The 26466-nt window shown below is 31.5% G+C and overlaps 2 protein-coding genes and 1 non-coding gene across 3 annotated transcripts; 1 reads left to right on the top strand and 2 right to left on the bottom strand.

The window, feature by feature from the left end:
* Positions 1-17017: 17017 nt before the first annotated feature.
* LOC112795924 (L-ascorbate oxidase homolog) lies at positions 17018-19872 on the bottom strand. Its single transcript, XM_025838139.3, has 8 exons — positions 19720-19872; positions 19430-19539; positions 18788-19058; positions 18595-18697; positions 18158-18503; positions 17694-18065; positions 17537-17615; positions 17018-17245 (listed from the first exon to the last, which is right to left on the bottom strand). Exons 1-8 carry the CDS (start codon positions 19870-19872, stop codon positions 17033-17035), a joined length of 1647 nt encoding a protein of 548 aa, XP_025693924.1. The 3' UTR covers positions 17018-17032.
* Positions 19873-20822: 950 nt separating this feature from the next.
* Positions 20823-20895, top strand: TRNAF-GAA (transfer RNA phenylalanine (anticodon GAA)). The gene has a single exon. It is a non-coding gene; the product is annotated as a tRNA-Phe (tRNA).
* Positions 20896-21093: 198 nt separating this feature from the next.
* Positions 21094-24712, bottom strand: LOC112795923 (glucan endo-1,3-beta-glucosidase 1). Its single transcript, XM_025838138.3, has 4 exons — positions 24054-24712; positions 22697-23971; positions 21648-21675; positions 21094-21531 (listed from the first exon to the last, which is right to left on the bottom strand). The coding sequence occupies exons 1-4, from the start codon at positions 24139-24141 to the stop codon at positions 21360-21362; spliced, it is 1563 nt and encodes a 520-aa protein (XP_025693923.1). The 5' UTR covers positions 24142-24712; the 3' UTR covers positions 21094-21359.
* Positions 24713-26466: the final 1754 nt, after the last annotated feature.

Raw genomic sequence — 26466 nt, 5'->3', positions numbered from 1 at the left:
TTGTTATTTTGCCATATATTTAAATTAATAGTCCACTACTTCTTCTACATTGAGAATGTTAATTTTTTAGTATTTTTTTCTATATAATTACCGATAAATAGTATTTTAATGATTATAAAAAATATATAATTGCCATAATAATAATAATAATAATAATAATAATAATAATAATAAATATATAATAAATTTAATAAAATATATAATAATAATTATATTATTGTTATTAAAAAATTAACACTAAAAATAATTGTTGTGGTGTATATATATCCATGATTCAAAAAATACAAATGCATCTAAAATTGCGGTATTAGTAAACAATAGCTGGATCTGTTGCTAGGATTTTTGTTGCAGCAAAACAGCAAAAGCATGGAGGTAATGATAAGGCGGTTTAAAATATGGGGAGAATATATTCCATTGAAAATTTTGGCAGAATTTGTGACATGTGTTTTTGTGCAGTCTTCATAAGTACAATGAATGATAGTATGGAGAAGATGGAGAGACCGAGATCCATGCATAACAGATTTAAAGGCCGTAACAAAAATCATCAAATCATCACTCCTGCTATGACATCTAGCTAGAATCATCTATAATTCGATATAATTTATTCTTCCCCTTCAAAAAATAAATTTTTTATTTTGGAGAATGCTGCTAAGAGATATCTATCCCATCAATATTTTTAGTAAAAAAATAAATAATTAGTTAATATTAATTTAAATAAAAAATATTAAGCACTTACTATTTTTCTACAAGATAACGACTAAAAAATTATTTGTGAATTTTGTTATACATTTAATTTAAATATTTTTATCAATTAAATTTAATTAAGTTGTTTTAAATTTAACAAAAACTATCCGTGATATAAAATGCGCTTGAATCGCGCACTTCTTTTTTATGTTTTTTTTGTATTATTTTTTCATTACAATTGCTGCATCTATTTCTTTTTTTTTCTTCTCCTCTTTTTTTTGATTTTAGTGTTATTACAGTATTTTTTATTTTTTTTAGTTTTTTCTTGTTGTTGTTTCTTTTATCATGGTAAAAAAAATTATGTGAAAATAAAATAAAAAAAAGACAAAGAAAAAAAAAGAAAAAGATGATGACAAGATGAAAAAGAGGAGGTTGATATATTTGAATTATACAAAATTTATCAGAAAAATAATTTTTTAAGTTTGACATAGAAATTTTTTTAATTTTAACACCAAAATTTTTTTAACTAGTGAGTAGCGACACAGGAAATTCTTAACTAATTAAAAGTTATCGAAAATAAAAATAACACTGAAATTTCTTAAACATAGCATTGAAATTTTTCAATTGAGACATAAAATTTTTTTCAATATATCTTCTTTTATTTTTTTCTTCATATTTTATCCTTTTTTTTCTTTGAACATGTTGTTCTTTTTCATGTTTTGTTATTGATACAATATTTTTTGTATCGTGTTATGTTTGTTAAAAAAGGTAGCGGGTTAAGAAAGAGTGTCAAAAATTTATATGTAATTATTTTTATTAGATAATTTAACGTGTTTGATAAAACTGTTATTTAAAAATTTTCAACTAATAATTTCACATAAACATAATTGTATAAAAATTTTCACCTTATTAAAAATATGAATGATATAAGTAACATTGAATGTCCCACAAAAAACAACACAAAGGTCGGCCTGATTCTCCGTCCCTTTAACCATTTTTTCTTGAAAACTCAAATACCATGAGCAAATAAAGTCTCTTCAATCCAAAATCCCGACACTATTACGAAAGGCCCTCATATTCCGACCAACATTCACAATTTCACATGCACCATGATCAATCTGGCATTGCCACGTGGATATGTAGATATGCTTTACATGTCTGATTTTCTTCTCGAGCTTACACCTCTTTGTGTGAGAAGTTGTCATTATTGCTATTTTTATGTGTGTAAATAAACGTTTCGAAAATTAAAAAATAGTGTGGTTAGTATGGCCATCATCTATCTCATGCATGAAAACTTTCGCACGCAGATAGTTTTAGAATGGCTGAAGTGAACTCCTAATTTTTTTCTATAATCATCTTTGATATTTAGATTATTTTTTTTATTAATAGTAGATTTAGATTTATTTATAATTTCTTTCAGTTAGAACGCAATATTTTAAAATTATTAAAAAATTAATTTTTTTTCATTTTAAAAATATTATTTTTTTAAATATTTATTGAATTATAATACTTTATATATTATGTACTCTTTATGTACTCTAATTAAAAAATTATAACAAATAAATTATATTTATTATTAATAAAAAAATAATCTTAAGTAACAATTGTTATTAGTAGGCTTAACTCATACAAATAAATGGGATAATTTTTTCTTTCTCCAGGAATAATATGTATATTTTTAGAAGTATTATACACCAATGTTTTTGTTATTTTGCCATATATTTAAATTAATAGTCCACTACTTCTTCTACATTGAGAATGTTAACTTTTTAGTATTTTTTTCTATATAATTACCGATAAATAGTATTTTAATGATTATAAAAAATATATAATTGTCATAATAATAATAATAATAATAATAATAATAATAATAATAATAATAATAATAAATATATAATAAATTTAATAAAATATATAATAATAATTATATTATTGTTATTAAAAAATTAACATTAAAAATAATTGTTGTGGTGTATATATATCCATGATTTAAAAAATACAAATGCATCTAAAATTGCGGTATTAGTAAACAATAGCTGGATCTGTTGCTAATATTTTTGTTGCAGCAAAACAGTAAAAGCATGGAGGTAATGATAAGGCGGTTTAAAATATGGGGAGAATATATTTCATTGAAAATTTTGGCAGAATTTGTGACATGTGTTTTTGTGCAGTCTTCGTAAGCACAATGAATGATAGTATGGAGAAGATGGAGAGACCGAGACCCATGCATAACAGATTTAAAGGCCGTAACAAAAATCATCAAATCATCACTCCTGCTATGACATCTATCTAGAATCATCTATAATTCGATATAATTTATTTTTCCCCTTCAAAAAATAAATTTTTTATTTTGGAGAATGCTGCTAAGAGATATCTATCCCAGCAGAATTTGTGACATGTGTTTTTGTGCAGTCTTCGTAAGCACAATGAATGATAGTATGGAGAAGATGGAGAGACCGAGACCCATGCATAACAGATTTAAAGGCCGTAACAAAAATCATCAAATCATCACTCCTGCTATGACATCTAGCTAGAATCATCTATAATTCGATATAATTTATTCTTCTCCTTCAAAAAATAATTTTTTATTTTGGAGAATGCTGCTAAGAGATATCTATCCCATCAATATTTTTAGTAAAAAAATAAATAATTAGTTAATATTAATTTAAATAAAAAATATTAAGCACTTACTATTTTTCTACAAGATAACGACTAAAAAATTATTTGTGAATTTTGTTATACATTTAATTTAAATATTTTTATCAATTAAATTTAATTAAGTTGTTTTAAATTTAACAAAAACTATCCGTGATATAAAATGCGCTTGAATCGCGCACTTCTTTTTTATGTTTTTTTGTATTGTTTTTTCATTACAATTGCTGCATCTATTTCTTTTTTTTTTCTTCTCCTCTTTTTTTTTGATTTTACTGTTATTACAGTATTTTTTATTTTTTTTAGTTTTTTCTTGTTGTTGTTTCTTTTATCATGGTAAAAAAAATTATGTGAAAATAAAATAAAAAAAAGATAAAGAAAAAAAAGAAAAAGATGATGACAAGATGAAAAAGAGGAGGTTGATATATTTGAATTATACAAAATTTATCAGAAAAATAATTTTTTAAGTTTGACATAGAAATTTTTTTAATTTTAACACCAAAATTTTTTTAACTAGTGAGTAGCGACACAGGAAATTCTTAACTAATTAAAAGTTATCGAAAATAAAAATAACACTGAAATTTCTTAAACATAACATTGAAATTTTTCAATTGAGACATGAAAATTTTTCCAACATATCTTCTTTTATTTTTTTCTTCATATTTTATCCTTTTTTTTCTTTGAACATGTTGTTCTTTTTCATGTTTTGTTATTGATACAATATTTTTTGTATCGTGTTATGTTTGTTAAAAAAGGTAGCGGGTTAAGAAAGAGTGTCAAAAATTTATATGTAATTATTTTTATTAGATAATTTGACGTGTTTGATAAAACTGTTATTTAAAAATTTTCAACTAATAATTTCACATAAACATAATTGTATAAAAACTTTCACCTTATTAAAAATATGAATGATATAAGTAACATTGAATGTCCCACAAAAAACAACACAAAGGTCGGCCCGATTTTCCGTCCCTTTAACCATTTTTTCTTGAAAACTCAAATACCATGAGCAAATAAAGTCTCTTCAATCCAAAATTCCGACACTATTACGAAAGGCCCTCATATTCCGACCAACATTCACAATTTCACATTCACAATTTCACATGCACCATGATCAATCCGGCATTGCCACGTGGATATGTAGATATGCTTTACATGTCTGATTTTCTTCTCGAGCTTACACCTCTTTGTGTGAGAAGTTGTCATTATTGCTGTTTTTATGTGAGTAAATAAACGTTTCGAAAATTGAAAAATAGTGTGGTTAGTATGGCCATCATCTATCTCATGCATGAAAACTTTCGCACCCAGATAGTTTTAGAATGGCGGAAGTGAACTCCTAATTTTTTTTCTATAATCATCTTTGATATTTAGATTATTTTTTTATTAATAGTAGATTTAGATTTATTTATAATTTCTTTTAGTTAGAACGCAATATTTTAAAATTATTAAAAAATTAATTTTTTCATTTTAAAAATAATATTTTTTTAATATTTATTGAGTTATAATACTTTATATATTATGTACTCTTTATGTACTCTAATTAAAAAATTATAACAAATAAATTATATTTATTATTAATAAAAAAATAATCTTAAGTAACAATCCTTATTAGTAGGCTTAGCTCATACAAATAAATGGGATAATTTTTTCCTTCTCCAGGAATAATATGTATATTTTTAGAAGTATTATACACCAATGTTTTTGTTATTTTGCCATATATTTAAATTAATAGTCCACTACTTTTTCTACATTGAGAATGTTAATTTTTTAGTATTTTTTTCTATATAATTACCGATAAATAGTATTTTAATGATTATAAAAAATATATAATTGCCATAATAATAATAATAATAATAATAATAATAATAATAATAATAATAAATATATAATAAATTTAATAAAATATATAATAATAATTATATTATTGTTATTAAAAAATTAACACTAAAAATAATTGTTGTGGTGTATATATATCCATGATTCAAAAAATACAAATGCATCTAAAATTGCGGTATTAGTAAACAATAGCTGGATCTGTTGCTAGGATTTTTGTTGCAGCAAAACAGCAAAAGCATGGAGGTAATGATAAGGCGGTTTAAAATATGGGGAGAATATATTTCATTGAAAATTTTGGCAGAATTTGTGACATGTGTTTTTGTGCAGTCTTCGTAAGCACAATGAATGATAGTATGGAGAAGATGAAGAGACCGAGACCCATGCATAACAGATTTAAAGGCCGTAACAAAAATCATCAAATCATCACTCCTGCTATGACATCTAGCTAGAATCATCTATAATTCGATATAATTTATTCTTCTCCTTCAAAAAATAAATTTTTTATTTTGGAGAATGCTGCTAAGAGATATCTATCCCAGCAGAATTTGTGACATGTGTTTTTGTGCAGTCTTCATAAGCACAATGAATGATAGTATGGAGAAGATGGAGAGACCGAGACCCATGCATAACAAATTTAAAGGCCGTAACAAAAATCATCAAATCATCACTCCTGCTATGACATCTAGCTAGAATCATCTATAATTCGATATAATTTATTCTTCCCCTTCAAAAAATAAATTTTTTATTTTGGAGAATGCTGCTAAGAGATATCTATCCCATCAATATTTTTAGTAAAAAAATAAATAATTAGTTAATATTAATTTAAATAAAAAATATTAAGCACTTACTATTTTTCTACAAGATAACGACTAAAAAATTATTTGTGAATTTTGTTATACATTTAATTTAAATATTTTTATCAATTAAATTTAATTAAGTTGTTTTAAATTTAACAAAAACTATCCGTGATATAAAATGCGCTTGAATCGCGCACTTCTTTTTTATGTTTTTTTTGTATTGTTTTTTCATTACAATTGCTGCATCTATTTCTTTTTTTTTCTTCTCCTCTTTTTTTTGATTTTAGTGTTATTACAGTATTTTTTATTTTTTTTAGTTTTTTCTTGTTGTTGTTTCTTTTATCATGGTAAAAAAAATTATGTGAAAATAAAATAAAAAAAAGACAAAGAAAAAAAAAAGAAAAAGATGATGACAAGATGAAAAAGAGGAGGTTGATATATTTGAATTATACAAAATTTATCAGAAAAATAATTTTTTAAGTTTGACATAGAAATTTTTTTAATTTTAACACCAAAATTTTTTTAACTAGTGAGTAGCGACACAGGAAATTCTTAACTAATTAAAAGTTATCGAAAATAAAAATAACACTGAAATTTCTTAAACATAGCATTGAAATTTTTCAATTGAGACATGAAAATTTTTCCAACATATCTTCTTTTATTTTTTTCTTCATATTTTATCCTTTTTTTTCTTTGAACATGTTATTCTTTTTCATGTTTTGTTATTGATACAATATTTTTTGTATCGTGTTATGTTTTACTTTAAAAATAAAGGATTTTATCTAAACAATTTTATTTTAAAATTAAATTGTATACTTTTAAGTTTTAAACAATAAACTATCTTGCAATGTGACGTAGAGATTAATTTAAATTATGTGTTTTTTATAAAAAAAAATTTCTGCGTTTGATATAACAAATTTTGGTGTTATTTTTATTTTATTATCATCATCATTTTTTGTGTTCTATTTTTTTATTCTTCTCTTTCATAAAATTTTTAAAATACACAAATAATTAAATAAACAAACAAAGAAAATGAATAAGAACAATAAAAAATTGTATAAAAAAATAATATAGATAAAAGATTGAGGGTGATGATGATAATAATAAAAAAAGAGAAGAAAAAGAAAAACAAAAAAAATTAAAAAAAAAAAAGAAAGAATGAAAAATATCATAATTTTATTAGACTTGATTACATAAAAAATTTGGTTCTCTAGAATTATTGATTTTTATATTCCTCTATTTAATAGTTTGATTTTTTTTGGACATATGAAAATAAAAATTTGATTTATACAAAGAAATGAAAAAGAAATTAGAAAACCTTCTTTTGATCAGGTAAGTACTTCATTCTCGAAGTCCAATTGTGGGTCACACGTGAATTACTTAATCAAATCAATTTCAAATTCGGATTGAAATTTTAATTTCACCACTTCTTCACCACCTTGATAGAAACTCGTTGGCCAACGAATGTAAGATGAGTTGAACACAAAAGGTTCTATTAACAATGAATTATAAAATGAATCACCAAAATTTTAGAGATACTCACATACATAAAAAGAATCAATTTATCACATTCACATACAGTAATATTCGTGTATATGTGTTATTATTATTAAGCACCTACGTGTTTGTCACTATCGCTTACTTGTTGGTAGGATGAAAGTACAGTTGCGACAATCAGAGTTTTATTGAATAATTACTAAAGCTGCAAAAAAGTGATTATGCATAGTGACTATATACTCATTCATGGTCATATTGTAAACCACAAAGTCATAGATGGTGACAGAAGAATTTTGTTCATCTTAGGGACAAGTCAAGCAGGTATTCAGCATCACCATCAATATGCTAAGAGACTCTCTATGATAATTGCTATTATATATAGAAGGCCAATTCTATGTTATTTTTTATTTGGTGTTTAATTTTTGTTTAATTTATCTTTTATAGCAAATTTAAAGATTTAAAATTTATTAATTTTTATATTTTTAAATTAAATTAAATATTTAACTATTTTTAATAATTAGATATCATAACAAATACTATTATATAATACTACTAACATATCAATATGTCTATTGATTTACTCTATTATTAAATATATATAAGAATAATAAAGACTGAGTTAATTAAAAAAGTAAATAATTTATAATTTAATTAAAAGGTTTTGGTGTTCAAATCTTAAAAAAAAATACAATTTGTTAAATTATATATAATAAAAATATTTTTTAAAAAATAAATTAGATACTAATCCTCCTCTCATTATATACAATATAGATATAGATATAAATATGATTGTACTAATTGAGCAGTGGCAGAACCAAGGGCCTAAATCTCCCCAAGGTTTATAGAAGTTTTAATTATATGTCATCAGATATATGTGAATGTGTTAAGTGTATTATTAAATCCTCTGTAAATGTATTATATCATTTAACATGGATATAGTAATTTCAGTCCACTTAAGAATATTCTATAAAGAATCAGACGTTGATACAGTTACAAGATATGATACAATATAAAATATATAGATACACAAATTATAATTTTTTTATAAGATATAAAAATACGGTATATATATATATGGTGCTATCTATGGTGGCAGTAAATGTTGAATGGCTACAATGGCTAAGCCGGCTGAACCAACCAGTGCCTGACATCTGGAGAGTTTAGAGATTGTTTGACTTTCAGATGCACTATATTAATGACGATAAAATTGTTAATGAAACACAATAAATATATGTTGCTGTGGTTAAAACTGAATTAACAAAAATTTCACAAAAAAAATTTTTAAAAATTAAAATTTTATTCGGTATTTGATTTGGGAAAAAATAAATTATGCTTCTGTTGTACTTTTCTTGAGTCTATCAGCGCAGGGTCCTTTTTTGTGAACGACTTGGTGACCGTGTGGTGGAGAAGTTGTCGTTGATAGTGTAACGTCTCTAGTATTCGTGGAGAGTATCTTCGAAACCATGAGTGGAATGTTGTAGGTGGAACAAATTGGTGTTCCCTTCATACATCACCGGGGGAGTATTCGTGGAGAGTATCTTCGAAACCATGAGTGGAATGTTGTAGGTGGAACAAGTTGGTGTTCCCTTCATACATCACCGGGAGAGGAGCGCCTCATCCAAGTTACTACCTTGTGCTCCGGAGTCTGAAGCAAACCTAGTGGCTATAATAAACTGGTTCTGTAACGAACGACATTATCAAACGTTATTGACGCAAACATCAATGTCGCCTTAGTCTCGTCTTCAGTCTTCACCATTAAACACGCCAATAACTTCAAAATCAACGTTTCGCATTCTACCATGCCTCCGGCCAATAATAAATCCAACACCATCGATACAAAACTAATATTGCTTCATCAACTCTCGACCTCATTTTCTGGAACGACGTCCGCCGCAACCTACCCTATTTCTTGAGGCTGCCGGCGACGCCGTCTCTCGCCGATATCCATTGAACCCTTGACCTTCATACCCTTGCTAAAGGATAGCAATTTCTACTAATACCCCCGATAAAAGAGACAAGAGTTACTGTAATTAATTTCTTAAATAAAGATTAACCTAACTAACTATGATGCCACTTGTCATCTTCTCATTGGATGGTCAATGAATAGCCACCACTAGTCACCAAAATTGTAGCCACCAGAGACGTGGCCTATATATATATATATATATATATATATATATATATATATATATATATATATATATATATATTAAATAAATTATAATAATATTTTATGTTTTAATTATATTAAAATATAAATTAATATTGTAATTGTTTTTAATGTTATTTTTAATTTGTAAAATATTTAAAATAATTTTTTTGTGTTAATAAATAAGAATATATATGATTTATAAATTTATTTTAAAAATATATGTCAAGAATAAAGTTAGATATAATTGATACATGATAGTATTTAAGTATGTTTAAATATGTTAAAAAAAAATTTTATTAAGATACAATTAGACACCAAAAATATACATATCAAACGAGTATCAAATGGATATTTCATCCAAAATGTATCTAATATATCTGATAGAGCATTGAGTAACTCTTCAAGTAGAATACTGTTAGAAGGTAGTTATATCTCAACCAGAACAGTATGCCAGCTGTAATTAGTTTGACTATAAGTAGTGGATTTTGTAATTGTTTCAGTTTAGCCAGTTCAGTTCAGTATTCACAGTTCATAACAATAGAAGCAACTTTCTCTTTCCTTTCATCTCTCTCTCTCTCTCTCTCTCTCTCTCTCTCTCTCTCTCTCTCTCTCTCTCTCTCTCTCTCTCTCTCTCTCTGAGCTCTGTTCCTTGAGTCTTCTTGACTCATTCTCCTTTCTTACTTCAGCTTAGATTCTGATACCTTTCATGGTATCAGAGCCCAGATCCACAATCATGGTTGAGGAACAAGCTGCACGACCTAATTTCTCTTCTTCCCCAATCTCAATGAAACTTGATGAAGATAAATTTTTGCAGTGAAAAGATCAAGTCGAATCAACAATCGAAGGACACAATTTGTTGCATCACATTACTGGTGAAGGAATACCAATGAGATTCAAAGAAAATGGAGAAGCAAATTGCAGTGTGAAAAAGGCAAGACGCCTTACTAAAATCGTGGCTGCTGGCATCGATGGCCAAACCGTTCACAACCAGAATGGTAGGGTGCATATATGCATATGAGGTATGGAAGAGATTAGATGATCATTTTACTTCTCAAATCAAGAAAAAAATTCATACAATTGAAGAACAAACTTAGCTGCATCAAGATTGGAAATTCGGTGAATAAGTATGTTCTTGCCCTAAAAGGAACCATAGATACATTGGCATCAGTTGGAGAACCAATGAGAGAAAGCGATCACGTGAATGCAATCTTGAACGGCTTAACAGAAGACTATGGGCCTCTAATCACTAAAGTGATTGCACGGCCAGGAGGCATCACAGTTGGTGAACTTGAAGCATTACTCTTGACACATGAGAGTATGTTGGAAAGATTCAGAAAACCAGAGGTGTTTATCCAAGCTAACATGGCACAAGGCTTTCGAGGAAACTATAGAAGAGGTGACTCTCGAAATCGGGACGAAAGATCAGGCAGAGGAAGGTTCTCATACAATGATGGCAATAGATTTTCAGGGCAATTTCAGAACAATGAAGAATTTGATGGAAGAAATTACAACAATCAATATAATGGAGGGGCCTATCAAAATGGCTATTCAAGATCCGGTTACTACAACAATACATGAAGGAATGAAAATAGAAGGGCAACAAGCAATGATAGACCCGTGTGTCAAGTCTGTGACAAGATTAGCCATATAGCCAAGAACTGCTGGTACAGATATGAAAGGAGCAACAACTTTGGACCTGAATTTGGTTCACAGGCAGAGATGCAACACTCTCAAAGCCAACAAGCAGCTCAGTCATCCTAGGCTCCTCAAGCACTGCTTGCAACACCTGCAGCCATCCATGACTTAAATTGGTACCTGGACTCGGGAGCAACACACCACATGACTCCAAATTAGCAAAATCTAATAGAAGGAGAGGCGTATGAAGGCTCAGATTAAGTGATTGTTGGAAACGGCTCAGGTTTGCATATAAACCTTGTTGAAAAATCTAGTTTTAAATCTGGTTTGAGCAATAGAAAGTTTATCCTACAAAAGTTACTACATGTGCCTGACATAACCAAAAATTTGTTGAGTGTCTATCAGTTTTGCTGTGATAATGCAGTATTTTTTGAGTTTCATTCTAACAAGTGACGTGTGAAATCACAAGAAACCAGTGAAGTGGTTATACATGGACAAGTTGAAAAAGGGATGTACAAATTCCTTGATTTCAAATCCTCAATAAAGTCAATTGCCAGCAAAGACAAGTTTTTGATTTGGCATAACAGACTGGGTCACCCAGCGAATAATGTAGTGTCTACAATTTTAAAATCTTGTAATGTTCAATTTGATTTCAATAAATCTGTGTGTGAGGCCTGCTGTATAGGAAAGTTTCACCAATTACCTTTTCCTATGTCAAATTCTGTGTACACTGAACTATTGCAATTGGTGTATTATGATATTTGGGGTCCTGCCCCCACCCCTGAAAGTAATGGAAACTATTACTTTGTTTTATTCATTGATGCCTTCTCAAAATTCACTTGGTTGTATCTAATTCGAGTAAGGTCTCAGCTCAAATCAATTTTTAATTCTTTCCAACAAATGGTTGAATTGCAATTGAGCACTAAATTGAAAATACTTCAAACTGACAATGCTGCTGAATATGTTAGTTTGTCTAAGGATTTGCAGGCTTGGGGAGTTATACACAGATTCTCCTGTCCTCACATTCACCAACAGAATGGAAATGCAGAGAGGAAAAACAGGCATGCTGTGGAGAAAGATCTAGCAATACTAGCTGGAGCTGGTATGTTAACAAACTATTGGGGAGAGGCATTCTCTGCAGCTGTCCATCTGATAAATCGACTCTCTACACCCACTCTTAACAATCTTTCACCCTTGGAGAAGTTATTTAGCAGAAAACTAGATTATCACAGCCTCAGAGTATTTGGTTGCCTTTGTTTCCCTCACCTAAGGCCATACAACAAGCACAAGTTTGACTTTCGTTCATCCCCCGCTGTTTTCATTGGCTATAGCTCATTTCATAAAGGGTACAAATGCCTTACAAGCAATGGCAAAGTGATCTTAACTAGAAATATAATAATTTGTTGAAGAAAGATTTCCATTCAAAGAAGGAAATTTTCTGGGTAACTCACCTAACAAAGAACCCTCAGCAAGTGCTCTCCCTACCATACCAAGCATACCTCTCTTACCAAGGCCCCTGACCCGAAAACAACCCCCTACACCCCACCAAAATCAATCAGCTCCATCTCAACCTCCCACATTACACCCTCAACCCCAATCAACCCAACAAGCCATTCTGCAAGTTGATTCTCAAGAACAGAAACTCAGGTCTCAGCATCAGCAAGGCTGCTCATCCTCGCAAGGCCCTTCTACAACACTGCCTATCCTCACCACAGCCCATTCCAACACTCCAATTTTGGTACCCATCTCTTATCTAGAGATTGTTCCTTCAGCTCTCCCAAATGAAGTTCCAAGTTATGCAAACACCACCAACAATCACCCAATGATGACCAGAAGTAAACATGGAATTTTTAAGTCAAGAGTCATGCAAGCTACAGTTGAGCCAAGAAATGTCAAAGAAGCTCTAGCTCATCTTAAATGGAAGCAGGCTATGGATGCAGAATATGAAGCACTAATGAGAAACCAGACATGGAAACTGGTGCTGTTATCACCAGGGAAAGAAGCAATCGGAAGCAAATGGGTGTTTAGAGTGAAATATAATGCTGACGGCTCATTACAAAAATACAAGGCTAGATTAGTGGCACAAGGATTCTCTCAAAAGCCTGGGAATGACTACACTAAAACCTATAGTCCAGTGGTAAAACCAACTTTAATTAGAGTAATTCTAACAGCAGCATTTACAATGAACTGGAGCATTTGCCAACTTGATGTCAATAATGCATTTCTGCATGGTGACTTAAGTAAAGACGTGTACATGCATCAGCCACAGGGGTTTTAAATAAACAAAAACACCTTAGTGTGTAAGCTTACAAAGGCACTATATGGATTAAAGCAAGCACCCAGGGCCTGGTAACAAAAACTATCAACAACCCTGAACCATTTAGGGTTTACTGCCATAAAGTCAGACATCTCAGTGTTCACAAAGTTCTCAGGTTCATGTAGGACCTTCGTTTTGGTATATGTCGATGACATTATCATAACAGGGAGCTCTAGTACAGAAATTGATCAAGTGATTCAGCAGTTGAACAGCAGATTTGCGCTCAAAGATCTAGGAAATTTACACTACTTCCTGGGAATTCAAGTCTCTAAGTTCGGTGATGATGGTCTGCTTCTTACACAGGAAAAATATGTAAAAGACTTACTTGTTAAAACAGGAATGGCTGGGTGTAAACCATGTCAAACTCCTCTTCCTTCCTCCACGAGATTCTCTGCCTTTGGAGGTCCCAGCTTTGATAACCCCAAACTATATAGGTCAGTGGTGGGTAGCTTACAATACCTAACCATCACAAGGTCTGAGTTAGCTTATGCAGTTAATAAAGTGTCATAGTTTGTTCAAAATCCTTTGATTGAGCACTGAAAAATAGTCAAAAAGATTTTGAGGTATGTACAAGGCACTAGCAACTATGGTCTGCATCTACACAAAGGCTGCTCCATGAAGATCACAGCCTACAGTGACTCAGATTGGGGAGGTGACCCAGATGACAGGAAGTCCACAGAAGGCTTCTGCGTTTTCCTAGGAAGGAACATCATATCATGAAGTGCCAAAAAGTAACCAGTGGTGGCACGATCCAGCACTGAGGCCGAATACAAAGCACTAGCAGACTTGGTGGCTGAGCTGGTCTGGATCAAGAGTTTGATTGTTGAATTGAAGCTTGACAGCACAACTCCTCCTCTAATCTATTGTGACAATTTAAGTGCTGTTCTACTGGCTGCAAATCCGATACTACACTCTAAGTCCAAGCATTTTAAAACTGACTTACACTTTGTGCGAGATTATGTCACAAAGAAGGTAGTGACAATTAGCCACATTCCAGGGTCAGTACAAATAGCTGATGTGCTAACAAAAGCTCTTCCAGCTGCTATGTTTCTGAATTTTTGTGACTTGCTAAATGTGAGTAGAAGTCTTAGCAAGAATACAGAAATAGAAGAATGGCATGACATGAGGCAAGAAGCAGACTGCGACAAAGTAAACTTAGAAGTTTCTAAACAAATAGAATTGTTTGAAGACAGGGAGCATGACAGAGTATTGAGCAACTCATTAAAAAGAGAGGCCAGCTTAAGTAGGGAGCATGATAGAGCATTGAGTAACTCTTCAAGTAGAATATAGTTAAAAGGTAGTTAAATCTCAACCAGAACAATATGCCAGCTATAATTAGTTTGACTATAAATAGTGAATTTTGTAACTGTTTTAGTTTAGCCAGTTCAGTTCAGTATTCACAGTTCATAACAATAGAAGCAACTTTTCCTTTCCTTTCATCTCTCTCTCTCTCTCTCTCTCTCTCTTTCTTTCTTTCTTGTTCTCTGAGCTCTGTTCCTCGAGTTTTCTTGACTCATTCTCCTTTCTTATTTTAGCTTAGATTCTAATACCTTTCAATATCGACATAATAACTCAGTAAAGTATCTGTATTTCATAGAGAATACTGTATAATTTAATAAGAAATATTAATAACAATATTTTTAGCAAAAAAAATTAATATTGACTCAAATATAAGAAAAAAATAATCGCTTAATATTTTTTTTTAATCTAAAAATAATTTGAACTAAGAGTTAGATATTTTGGTCCAATATTCTAAGTGAGATTAATAATGTTACGGATAAACTATTAAGTAATTAAATAACCTATTCAATAACATTATATTGGAAATTTAGTTCCAAAATTTGATTAAATTTCTACATAATCGGCTAGATTCACAACTTTTATTAATTTGGCCTTTCAAATTTTAATTATATTATAGTGATCTTTTAAATTGAATTCTGGACACTAGCTATAATAAGTTCTAGATCTTTTTTTGGTATTGGATTAACAAACACAGTGATAATGTGACACTTTCTTACCAGTTACCACTTTGGACTTGTGTGAAACGACCATGTTTCATTTAGTGTCCAATCGGCCTTCATTGAGTGCGAAACAAAAATATTCATTAAGTGCCACAGCCCACATGATTATTGCATTTGTTGAATTGGTGCCAAAAAATATAGAGAGAATATATGGTGTCCAATTACACAAAAATTTTACACACTGTCCATAATTTTTATCTATCTATTTATCTATTTTTATTATATAAAAATTGATACTTAAATTTTTTTATATTATATTTAAGTGATATTTTTTTCAATAATATTATATCAACAATTTTATTTGTTAAAATTTAAACATTAATCAATTATATTTTAGTAAAAAATATATAAAAAAATAAAAAAATTATCTATTATTATTCGATTAAAACATAAAATACTAATTAAATATATTAAATATACATTAAAAATATCATAATAATTATAAAAATTTTCAGTTACAAATATTTAATTTCTACAATTTAAATATATTAATACTCTTACTACTATATTATATATATACTGCATAAGACTCTACTACTCTTTATTTTTTAATCTCTCATACCAATTAACGAAAATTATTTTAAATAAATTTAAATTTGTCACAATTTCTTATTAAATACATTCAAATATACTATAATTATAAAATTAATTTATAATTTTATATTTATATTTTGTTATCTTTTTTATTTTCATTCATTTTTCTAAACTCAATTAAATTTAAATTTAACATATCTCCTTACTAGGTATATTCAAATATATCATGATTATAAAATTAATTTATATTTTTGGTGTTTTTCTTTCTCATTCATTTTTAAAATTTTTTTCTTTAGTTATTTACAATCCAAAAAACACCATATGAGAGATAAAATATGACAACTAAAATAAATATAAAAATAAAAATAATAAATTAAGATGTAATATAAAATAATTTAAATTTAATATTAATTTATATATTATCTAATCAATTTTTAAATAATATAATACTTATATTAAAATACACTATATAGTATAATTAATTTGACTCTTCCCGCATTGCCTTAGTCTCACTCTAATTTAAAAAATTTCTATAGCGCAATTAAAATTTAAAAAATCAAATAAGTAAAAGCCGTAAATACAAGAGACTTTTAATCTTGCAATTCACTTCAAATATAATTATTATCAACTTTAGTGTTATGAAATATTTTAACATCTGTGAAGTATATTCTTCCATCATGACTTTTTTAATTTATATAATATAAATATAATTAATAACTTAAGATATAAAATATAATTGTATGAATTATGGTTCGCATTTGTTTGACCCCTGTTATGAAATTCCAAATCGGGCACTGGAACTAACTATAGCCACTAATTTAATTTGCAAAAGCATTGTGTTGATATCATATTATCATTCTCCATACATGATACATGCATTGGTTCTAGAGTTTTAGTGTTGATGAAATTAAAAAGGCCTAGTGTAGCGACCCCTTGCCCTGCCACAAAGGAGTGCATTCTTTGGGATCGGAAGTTCATCTCTGAATGATTTGGAAGGTGTGTATACCCTCACATACAGTTGCTGCCCCAAGTATTGCCTTCCCCAATTCTCAGACCTTAGATTCCACATTCCCACGTTGTCTAGTGCCACGTAGATTGCTGTCCATGACTTGGGGTACACCTAATAATTTCACCAAATCCATATGAAAAAGTATAAATATACAATGAAAATATTAAACAATGTGAACAATGAATATATTGAATATTCATTTCACTAAGTGTGCGGATAATTATTCTAATATTAAGATTCAGATAATTTAGATGTATAGTGTGTTTTGATTTAATTGATAATTATTCACATTGTTTAAGAAAGTTATTGGTTACTTAGATTGCTCAATCCATATATATATATATATTCATTACTATTGTTACAATTATATAACACTATGCATTCATGGTTATTACTTTGTACCTGAGTGGTGCATCTATATACAGCATCTCTCAGATTGTAATGTGCTCTACTTTGAGGTGTCCACCTTCCACTACCGAACCTGTTACACAATCTCACATAAATGTATATACACAAAGCATGGACATAGATTAAGAGAGCATAATTATAAGCTTATTACCCTACAACAAAGAAGGAATGTCCATCAAGATGCCATGACTGCACAGACTTCTCTCCATTTTGGAACACAATCTCCACAAAGTCATGGAAACTTGCCCCCATCACAGAGGTTTGGAGGTAGGCATTATTGGTTCCCCTTGAAGGGGTTGTAGGGATGGTCCCAACAGAGAAAACTCCAGGGATGTTGAAGTAGTCAGCTAGCTTCAATGGTGTATCTGGTGCAACATATGACACACCATTCACAGCATACCTCTGTTTTCCATTTATGAAATGAGCAGAGTTTGCCAGAATTATGGTTCTTGTTGGTTTGATTAGTCCGTAGGGGTATGATCCTTGTGGGTTTGGTCTTGGTCCACTTGCTGTCAGATTCCAACTAATTTCATTCAAACTACTTCAGAACTTGATTGTCTTAGTTACTTAATTCTAATAATATGTAACATGTAATATGCACACACTCTACTATACCGTATAGTTTTGGCTTGATAAAGAGAGGAAGCAATATCTTGGGTAGGCCCTCGGGGAGGAGTAGCAGATAGATGCCGATTTGAGTTGCTATAGTGAAGAATTGCAGTGGTGGTGAGTACCCTTCTGGTGAATCTAGTGGAGACAACTATGTAATAATCCTTTGGAGGTTGATCAGCAGTGACAAGAACAGAATAGGTCTGTCCAAGATGGATGTCAAGGGAAGAGTAAGTGTTCTGTATGGTGTGAGACCCTTCTACCTCCACAAGTTTCATCTTGTGCCCTTGGATTCTCATGTTGATTGATGTTGTCAACCCCACATTTGATATCCGCAATCTATATGTATTACCTGCATGAAGAGTAGTAGTAGTAGTAGTACTCATATGTGTGACATGAAGAGTAGTTACATAAAACAATACTGTGTTAGATTGGAAACCAACCTTGATCAACAGTGAATGTGATTCCATTCCAACCACGTCCATTGATAACAAGTCCATCAGGAAAAGGAAGATTATGACCACGCCATAGGCTATGCATCAATTTCTATTATAGAGTAACATAGAAACAATTTAAGTCAAGGAATTGAAACAAATGCATTATTTAATATTGGAAATGGATGGTGGTTTTCCTTACATGATGGCCTCTCTTGTACCAATCTCCAGCAAGTATGATAAAGTCCTGAGCAGGAGGAGGAAAAGGAACCGGAATCCCTGGCCGGCTCCAGATCCTGATGGCGCCGAATCCTCCGGCGGCTTTTTGCATTTTAAGAGAAGGGAAGTAGAAGAAGCTTCCAATCTGGTCTTTCAGCTGAATAACATAAGTGAAGTTCTTCCCTGGTGGGATTGGACAGTTTGTGCCTTCAACTCCATCCTGCCATGAGTTCCTTCTATTCTGTAATCCATTCCTGCATAATGCATAATATATCATTGTATCTTAACAATATCAAATTTCAAATGAATGATGTGATATTCAGATCATTTTTCCCTTCATACTTGAATTCCCAACAAACACAGAATAAGAAATAGGACAACTTTATTATCCTCAACATATGGAATCAGACAAAAATAGCTAACTCCTCTTCCTGGACCAAGGCTATAATATCTTTCTGATAATCAGAGATTGATGACTCATTATTCATAGCATACATCCATTCCTCTGTCTCACTCAGAAATCAAAATATGCAATATGATCATATGAACAAATTAACAAAACACAAAGTATAGGATTGGAAAAAGAAAGAAAAAAAAAATAAACGATGCAAGAAAGAATTGTTACCATGAAATGAGGAATGGTTCTCTAAGGTCGTTATAGACACTGATGATCAGGTTATCATTTGTAACCGCATCTATAGTGGGCCCTGGAAATTGCCCATTAATCAAGATCCCCTACAAAATTGAAAGAAAGAAATCAAGAACTGCAATGAGCTAAAACTTGTTCAACAAAAGACTAAGCATGCATCAGCCACAAACGAAGAAGAAATGCAATTCTTGAATTGTAATCAACAACAAAGAAGAAAGTAAATGATGAGTGCATTAAGATTAAGGAAAAAGGGATCGTGACAGAACCTGTTGCTTAACACCAAGAGGATAAATGTCACCATAGGTGACCTTCCAAGTGAAGAACCTGTATGGGTTTTCAGAGTTGACACTGCCAACACAAAAGAATGCAATGGCAGCAACAAGAATGAAGGAAGAAGAATGAGCATAGCATGCTCCCATTGTGAATACTGAACACACTTTCACGACCAAGAAGCAAGAAACTAAGGGTGGTTGATTGGAACTTGTAAAAGAAGCAAAAAGGAGTGTATGTGTTGCTAACTTGCTATTTATGAAGCCTTAGATTCCACAAGGCCTATTTCACTGCCACACTGTTACGTTGTTGTTAGAGTGTGCCAGGTATGAGTATTGCCATGCATGCACGAGAAGACTCGAACAAATTCCACTAGTGGTTGGTGTTATTGAAATTGATGAACTTGCATCTCACATTTATATAACTGGCTGATTCAACGCACTCTCTGCTTTTTTTTTTTTTTACTCATGATGTATTTTGGTACAAGTTAGTTTTCAACTTTTCATGCATCTTGATTATGCAAAGTGGTGAATATTTTAAGGAAAATTTTATAATTATTATCATGTAAAGATATTTATTTTGACCATTAAATAATAGATTTTAGGACTTGATTTTCATATAGTATAAAAATATTATCTTTATTTAAAATATAACAAAATAAATAAATCACACTTTTTAAATTAAAATTATTATAAAAGAATATTTTTGACATTTTCTTGAAGTAGTTGCCATTATTTTATGGTCAAACAATGATGAAAAATGCACGCATGTGATTTAGAAAGAGTGAATGATACCAATGTAACCATTTTACAAATCGGATAGTCCGTTTGTAGTCAAATCATTAAAAAATTTTATAACATTAAAATCGAAAAATTTAATTTCTGTCTTCAGAAAATTAAAGTATCTTTAAAGTTAAAATTGTACTCTTTGATTTCACTTTTCACATAATAAAAAATTCACATTTTGGAGAATAAGCGAAAAAGATAATATATTTGCAAATACCACAATTTGTCCCATATTTAAATTTTTAGCCTCTTGATCTAAGAGCGTTATTGAGGATTTTATTGATAAAAGTTTTAAAGGAATATTACAACAACACGCGGGGATAGCTCAGTTGGGAGAGCGTCAGACTGAAGATCTGAAGGTCGCGTGTTCGATCAACGCTCACCGCATTTTTTCCTATTTTTAATATTTTCTTGCCCTCTAGCTTGATAGCTTCCACTTCTGTCTTCACTGAAATTAGGTAAACTTAGAATCACTTTGCAAATGGTGACCCTAACAAGTAACAAGGTAAGCGCTTCACAACCTATAACATTCTCTACTTCGAGATCCACTCTCATCTCTTAAAAGGAAAAAAAAAGGAGACAATATTTGACAAAGCAAGAAACAAAGCTCTCTACAAATCAGTGGTGATGTCTACATTATGTTACATACGGTACCCAACTTGGCTAACAAATATGATTTCAAGAGATACATAATTAATTACAGGAACCCCACATGAAAATTATTCACCCTAATTTCAGCACTAAGTTTGGACCTGCACCCTCCTCTCTTTCCATTGCTCTAAAAAAAATTCAAAACAATAATACCAGACATGACCAGCGGCCCCCTCAAAATTGAATTATTTATTTGCACCTCACAAAATGAATAGAAACACAAAGGGGAAAGCAGCAACCAAGCTGATGTACAAAATGTTATTACTTGCACAAATTTGAGTGCTCTTAAAGGCCATGAAACTCAACTTCTCCCCAGCATTGCTTGACTGAGTAGAATTCACCACTTGCTTGGTATTGTTGATCAGTTGTTTGCTGCATCATATGAAATAAATTATCAAAGTCAAGATTTTGTGTGGGGGGGGGGGGGGGGGAGGATCTTAATTGTAGAAGCATTCAAACTAAGCAGACAGTTTTTCACTTTTTCTTACCTTCCAGGAAATATACAGCTCCCGTGACCTGCAAGAAACAATAAACAAGAAATAATGTCAGTCACAATTGTTAGTCATTTACACCAAGGTTGTGTTGTATCATGTATTCAATCTTAATCTTATTCGTACACTAAAACGACTTACTCTCCTTCCCTATTCGATGAGATGTGTGACTCAAATCAATTGGGTCATACATCTCATTCAATAGTGAGAGGAGTGAGCCAGTTTAGTGTGCGAAGAAGAGCGAGTAAAAGAATATTTCTCTATACCAACAAAGAGATAACATTAGTTGCAGCATACTTAATAAACTTAAATTTACAAGCAAGAATGCTGCCAACAACTGCCTCTTTGGAAACTGGAAAAGTAAGACTTGATTAATAATATACTAAGGTAATACCTAAGCACCATGCACAGAATCTTTGCAATTGTCAGGAAAAACAAGGGGCTCTAAGACAAACCAACATTACCAAGAATTGGTTCCCCCATTGAACAAAGCCTATACCATTAACAGTCCTCTTCCTCCTTTTTTCCCACATAAAAATTCAAAACAACCAAAGTGCCTTTGTAACATGCAGGTGCCACTCACAAATGTATTTCATTTAAGAAATCATGCCTCTCCACTCCCACAGTTCCAATTTTATATACAAAGTGTGAAAGAGGAGTTGCTTATACCAATACACAAGCACTCCTTCAATAAACTAAGCATGCATAACAAGAATTTTCTCACAAGTATAATTGAAAACAACATAAACTCCTCTAAGATTAGGTGATATCATGTATAACTATCATAAATCTCAGAAGAAGTGAAAAAGGGTCTACTTCACATGGAGGAGTGTCATATGTAACATTACCTAAAATCTCATATAGGAGCTAGATGTAATTTACCCAAACCATAATGGACATATGAAAATTGAAACCCTCCCCACTCAGTAGTATAGTCAAATCCAGTGTCACACAGAAATCCATAAATTCGAATACAGATCACTAAGCATCTTGTGAAATTGAACTCAACATCAGTATCAAAGATTTAAATTGAATGAGGCACTTACTGGGGTCACTGGTAGTGATCATAGCTACACCCTTGAAGTCACAAGACTCAGTAGCCTTCCCTTGGTTGTGGTAATAACTATCAAAAGCATAAGAAGCATGGTTCTTGACATTATTAGGCTCAAAACAAGTCTCCCCAGGCTGAATATCAGAACAATTGGCCCTGCCCGGACCACAAGCCCAATCCAATGCCGCCTGAAGAGTCTTGCCATCAACACCATCCATTGCAACACAGTATGTCTGATTAGCACTATCATTTGCCAGAAAACCCCCAACACCAGACACACGAAGCAAGTAAGAAGGTGTAGCATTTCCATAGAACAAACCCCAATTTGCTTCTGAAACGGGTTCAGACCTCAAATCCTCATTGAACAACTCATATATATACACACTGGAAGTAGTTTCCGGATGTAATGGTGTCCCACTCCGATCAAAAACATGCTTTATCAAATTTGAGTTATAAGTATCAGCATTCTCTTTAGTAGCATACGGTTCTTTTGAATCACCCTCACTAGGCCAACCGGTTTCGGTTACAAGGATCACAACATCAGTGATATTGAAATTCTTCATTGAGAAATAAGCAGCATCGATCATAGCATCATAAACGTTGGTATAATGAAGCAGAGTATTGGGATCAACCATTTCCTTAGAAGATTTCAAAGGCTTGAAGAGTGAGTATTCAAGAGGAACCAAATCTTTGTTTTGCATAAACACATAATAAGGGTAAAGGTTAAGCATTAACGGCGACCCGGTTCTCGAGTGAAACTGAAGGAGAGGGAGGATTATTGAGGAGAGGCTCTGGTTGAAGAATGCTTGAGAAGGAGGAAAAGGTTCTTGAATTATGGAAGCAGAGTGAGGAGTTGAGATTTTGATTGAGTTTTCAAGTTTTGATGCAACGAGTGCGGTGTAGAGGGATTCGAGGGCGGGGAGGAGGAGAGGGGCGGAGGAGGGCACGGTGGTGAGCACCTCGTCGCCGACGGAGATTCCGGCGATCAGAGTTTTGGGGTAGTAAGCGACGACGTTTTTTCGGATCCATGAAAGAGCGGTGGTGTTGGAGGAACCGATTCCGAGGAGCTGGTTGTTTGGTACGCTGATGGTGACGCTGATGTTGGAACCCGACAAGGCTCCGAGGATGTCTGGGTTGGCGTCGTAGATTCGAATATGTGTTATCTTCTGCTTCTTCAGGAACGAAACTATCTCTGATGGTGCAAGAAGGTTTGAGACATCAGTTCCTATGTTCACTCCCACGAAGGGTTCGTTCTTGTTTGAGGATTCAGCTGCAAGGAAAGTTGAAGAATTGAAGTGAGAATCAAGAACAGAAACAAATGGGCTTGCTTAAAGTTTCAGGCTTTTTATTACCTAGTGGTGATGTCGGGAATTGAGTGAAGGCTATGATGAGCTGCAAGAGGGTGTGAATTATGAGGTTGTTAAGATTAGGTTTTGCCATTGATCATATGATAAGGGGGATTTGGATTCAGTATTTCTTCATCTTCTGCTTCTGGTTCAGTTGTTGAGGATCCTTCTTGCATTGTCTTCTAAAAATGCTCTTTGTTTTTGAGTTTTCTGTTGGGATTGAGATTTTGGACATGGGTTGGTGGGTTGGGGTTAATTTTTCTTGGCTTGGGTGATTCAATGGAAGAAGATTGAAAATGGTGTTGAGATTTAAAGTGGTTAATGGTGGATGGAAGAAGATACTGGTTTGGTAGGAGACTTTAAAGGGAGTGTTTTACACTTTTACTGTATCTTTTGGAGTAAGACTAAGATCATTATACTATTAAACTTTGAGTTCATTCTTTACTAAACGTGACAACTATTTTTGCAAAGGGAGTGCTTAACTGTTATTGGAGCTTTCTGCATTATTTCTTTGTTGTGGCCCAGAGGATTTGTTTTGTTTGGTTCAACAAGTTTCCATGTGATGGAAATATGGCCCTTTCTAGAATCCTGTTGAAAGCTGAAACCGACACTAGTGGCTACTGCTCATAAGTTATGCTTGCTGATGAAAATATGAATTTGCAAATTGCAAGATAAAAGTAATAAGAAAGTTAAATCAATGGGTTGGTGTATTACTCCGAGTGTCCTACTTTTAACTAATAATATGGTCCTACTCCTACTTATTCTTGCTAAGCGGCAACCTGTTACATCATTTTAATGTAATACACACATACATACAAAAATGTATGTAATTACTAATTAGCAATGAAATTGAACTTTTCTAGATAGAGATAGATTTAAAATTTCAACAGGACAACCTGGCTTGGAGAGAGAGAGAGAGACTTTGCTTGTTTACTGCAACATTCAAAAAGTCTCTCTTACTTTAAACTTCCAGCACATTCTCAGAAATAGATGTAATTTCATAAGAAAACCAAACACACAACCCACTAGGCCACTATAATATAGAATCTTATGCAGCAGAATAATTAATTAAGATTGGGTGAAGGGGTCATCACATATAGCATTGTCCGTTCAAAAAGCAGCAATGAGATTACTAGAGGCATTTACTTTGTGGACATAAACGTGTTCATTAACATAATTTAACTTTTGGGATATTGAAAGGCTCAGTATTATTTCACTCATTTATTTAGGATCTGCATTTTGCCTCTATGGTGTATGCTTTTGAAAAAAGTTCTCCCAACATAAGTATGATTATTTACTTTTGGCCTTTTATGGCATGGGTGAATTCAAAAAAGAAATTTTAATAGTTACACTAATCGAATTTCAATTTGCTAGTGAATAGTATTTTGCACATGTGAGAAATCTTTTGCTGCCAACAACAATACAAACATAATTCTAAAGAACAAGTAGTTTGCCTTAAAATGTAAAAGGTATAGCAATAAAAGGACTATTTCTTATCTATTCATTTAGAATTTATTATCTCATTATTATAAAATAAATTAAAGTATGGTTTTATTTTAAATGAAAGACAAACTTTAAACAAAATGATCATAATTAAAATTTGATGAACACATCATAGAAGACATAATGCACCACCATAATGAAAGGATCACATTCACATGTGCACCAATAACAGATTATAATATTAACAAGGCTCTTATCATCCCTTCACCATTATCAAACTATTGAATAGCCCTTCACTTCATCTATTGCTTGCTTAGTCTCATAAAGGAACCTTTCGGTTACACAGAATTTCCCCGTGTATAGTAGCAACAGCTAGTAGTTTTTTAGAAACTTTTAATAAAAACCGAAATAATTAGTAAAAAGAATATTAATCATTATGTTTATGTTACTCGATAAAAAGTTTTGAGAATCGATGAGTCATGTTTTAGATTAGTAACATTCGTTGAGAAGGGGTTCGATTGATAAAGTTGGCAAGGCAAATGTTTGTCTATATAAATTCGATAGTAAAAAAGATTCGAATTGATTTTGATAGTGTTAAATTTTGATTTGGGATTGTAAAGCAGTTTTTGCAGAGTGATGGACGTGGTTTTTGGAGCAGTTATCAAGTTATACTTGACGGAGCAGTTACTTTGTTGAGTCATTATCAGATCGAAAGTGTGAGTAGGAGATTGGTGGAAGATGTTTATAAATAGGGTAAAATATATTTTTTGTCCCTAAAGTTTGACAAAAGTTTCAAAAATATTCCTAAGTTTTATTTTGTTTCAATTTTGTCCTAGAAGTTTTCGATTTGCATCAAATATATCCTTAGCGGCTAATTTTTCAAAAAATTTAAGACCAATTCAACAACAATTTCATAAGAACAACCCTCAACACAAGCAAATCAAGCATCATTTTCAGGCATTATTATTAGATTGGT

Source organism: Arachis hypogaea, chromosome 4 (assembly GCF_003086295.3).
Source record: "Arachis hypogaea cultivar Tifrunner chromosome 4, arahy.Tifrunner.gnm2.J5K5, whole genome shotgun sequence".
Lineage (NCBI taxonomy): Eukaryota > Viridiplantae > Streptophyta > Magnoliopsida > Fabales > Fabaceae > Arachis > Arachis hypogaea.
Note: the sequence above shows the minus strand (reverse complement) of the source record. Positions and strands in the feature narration are given on the sequence as shown.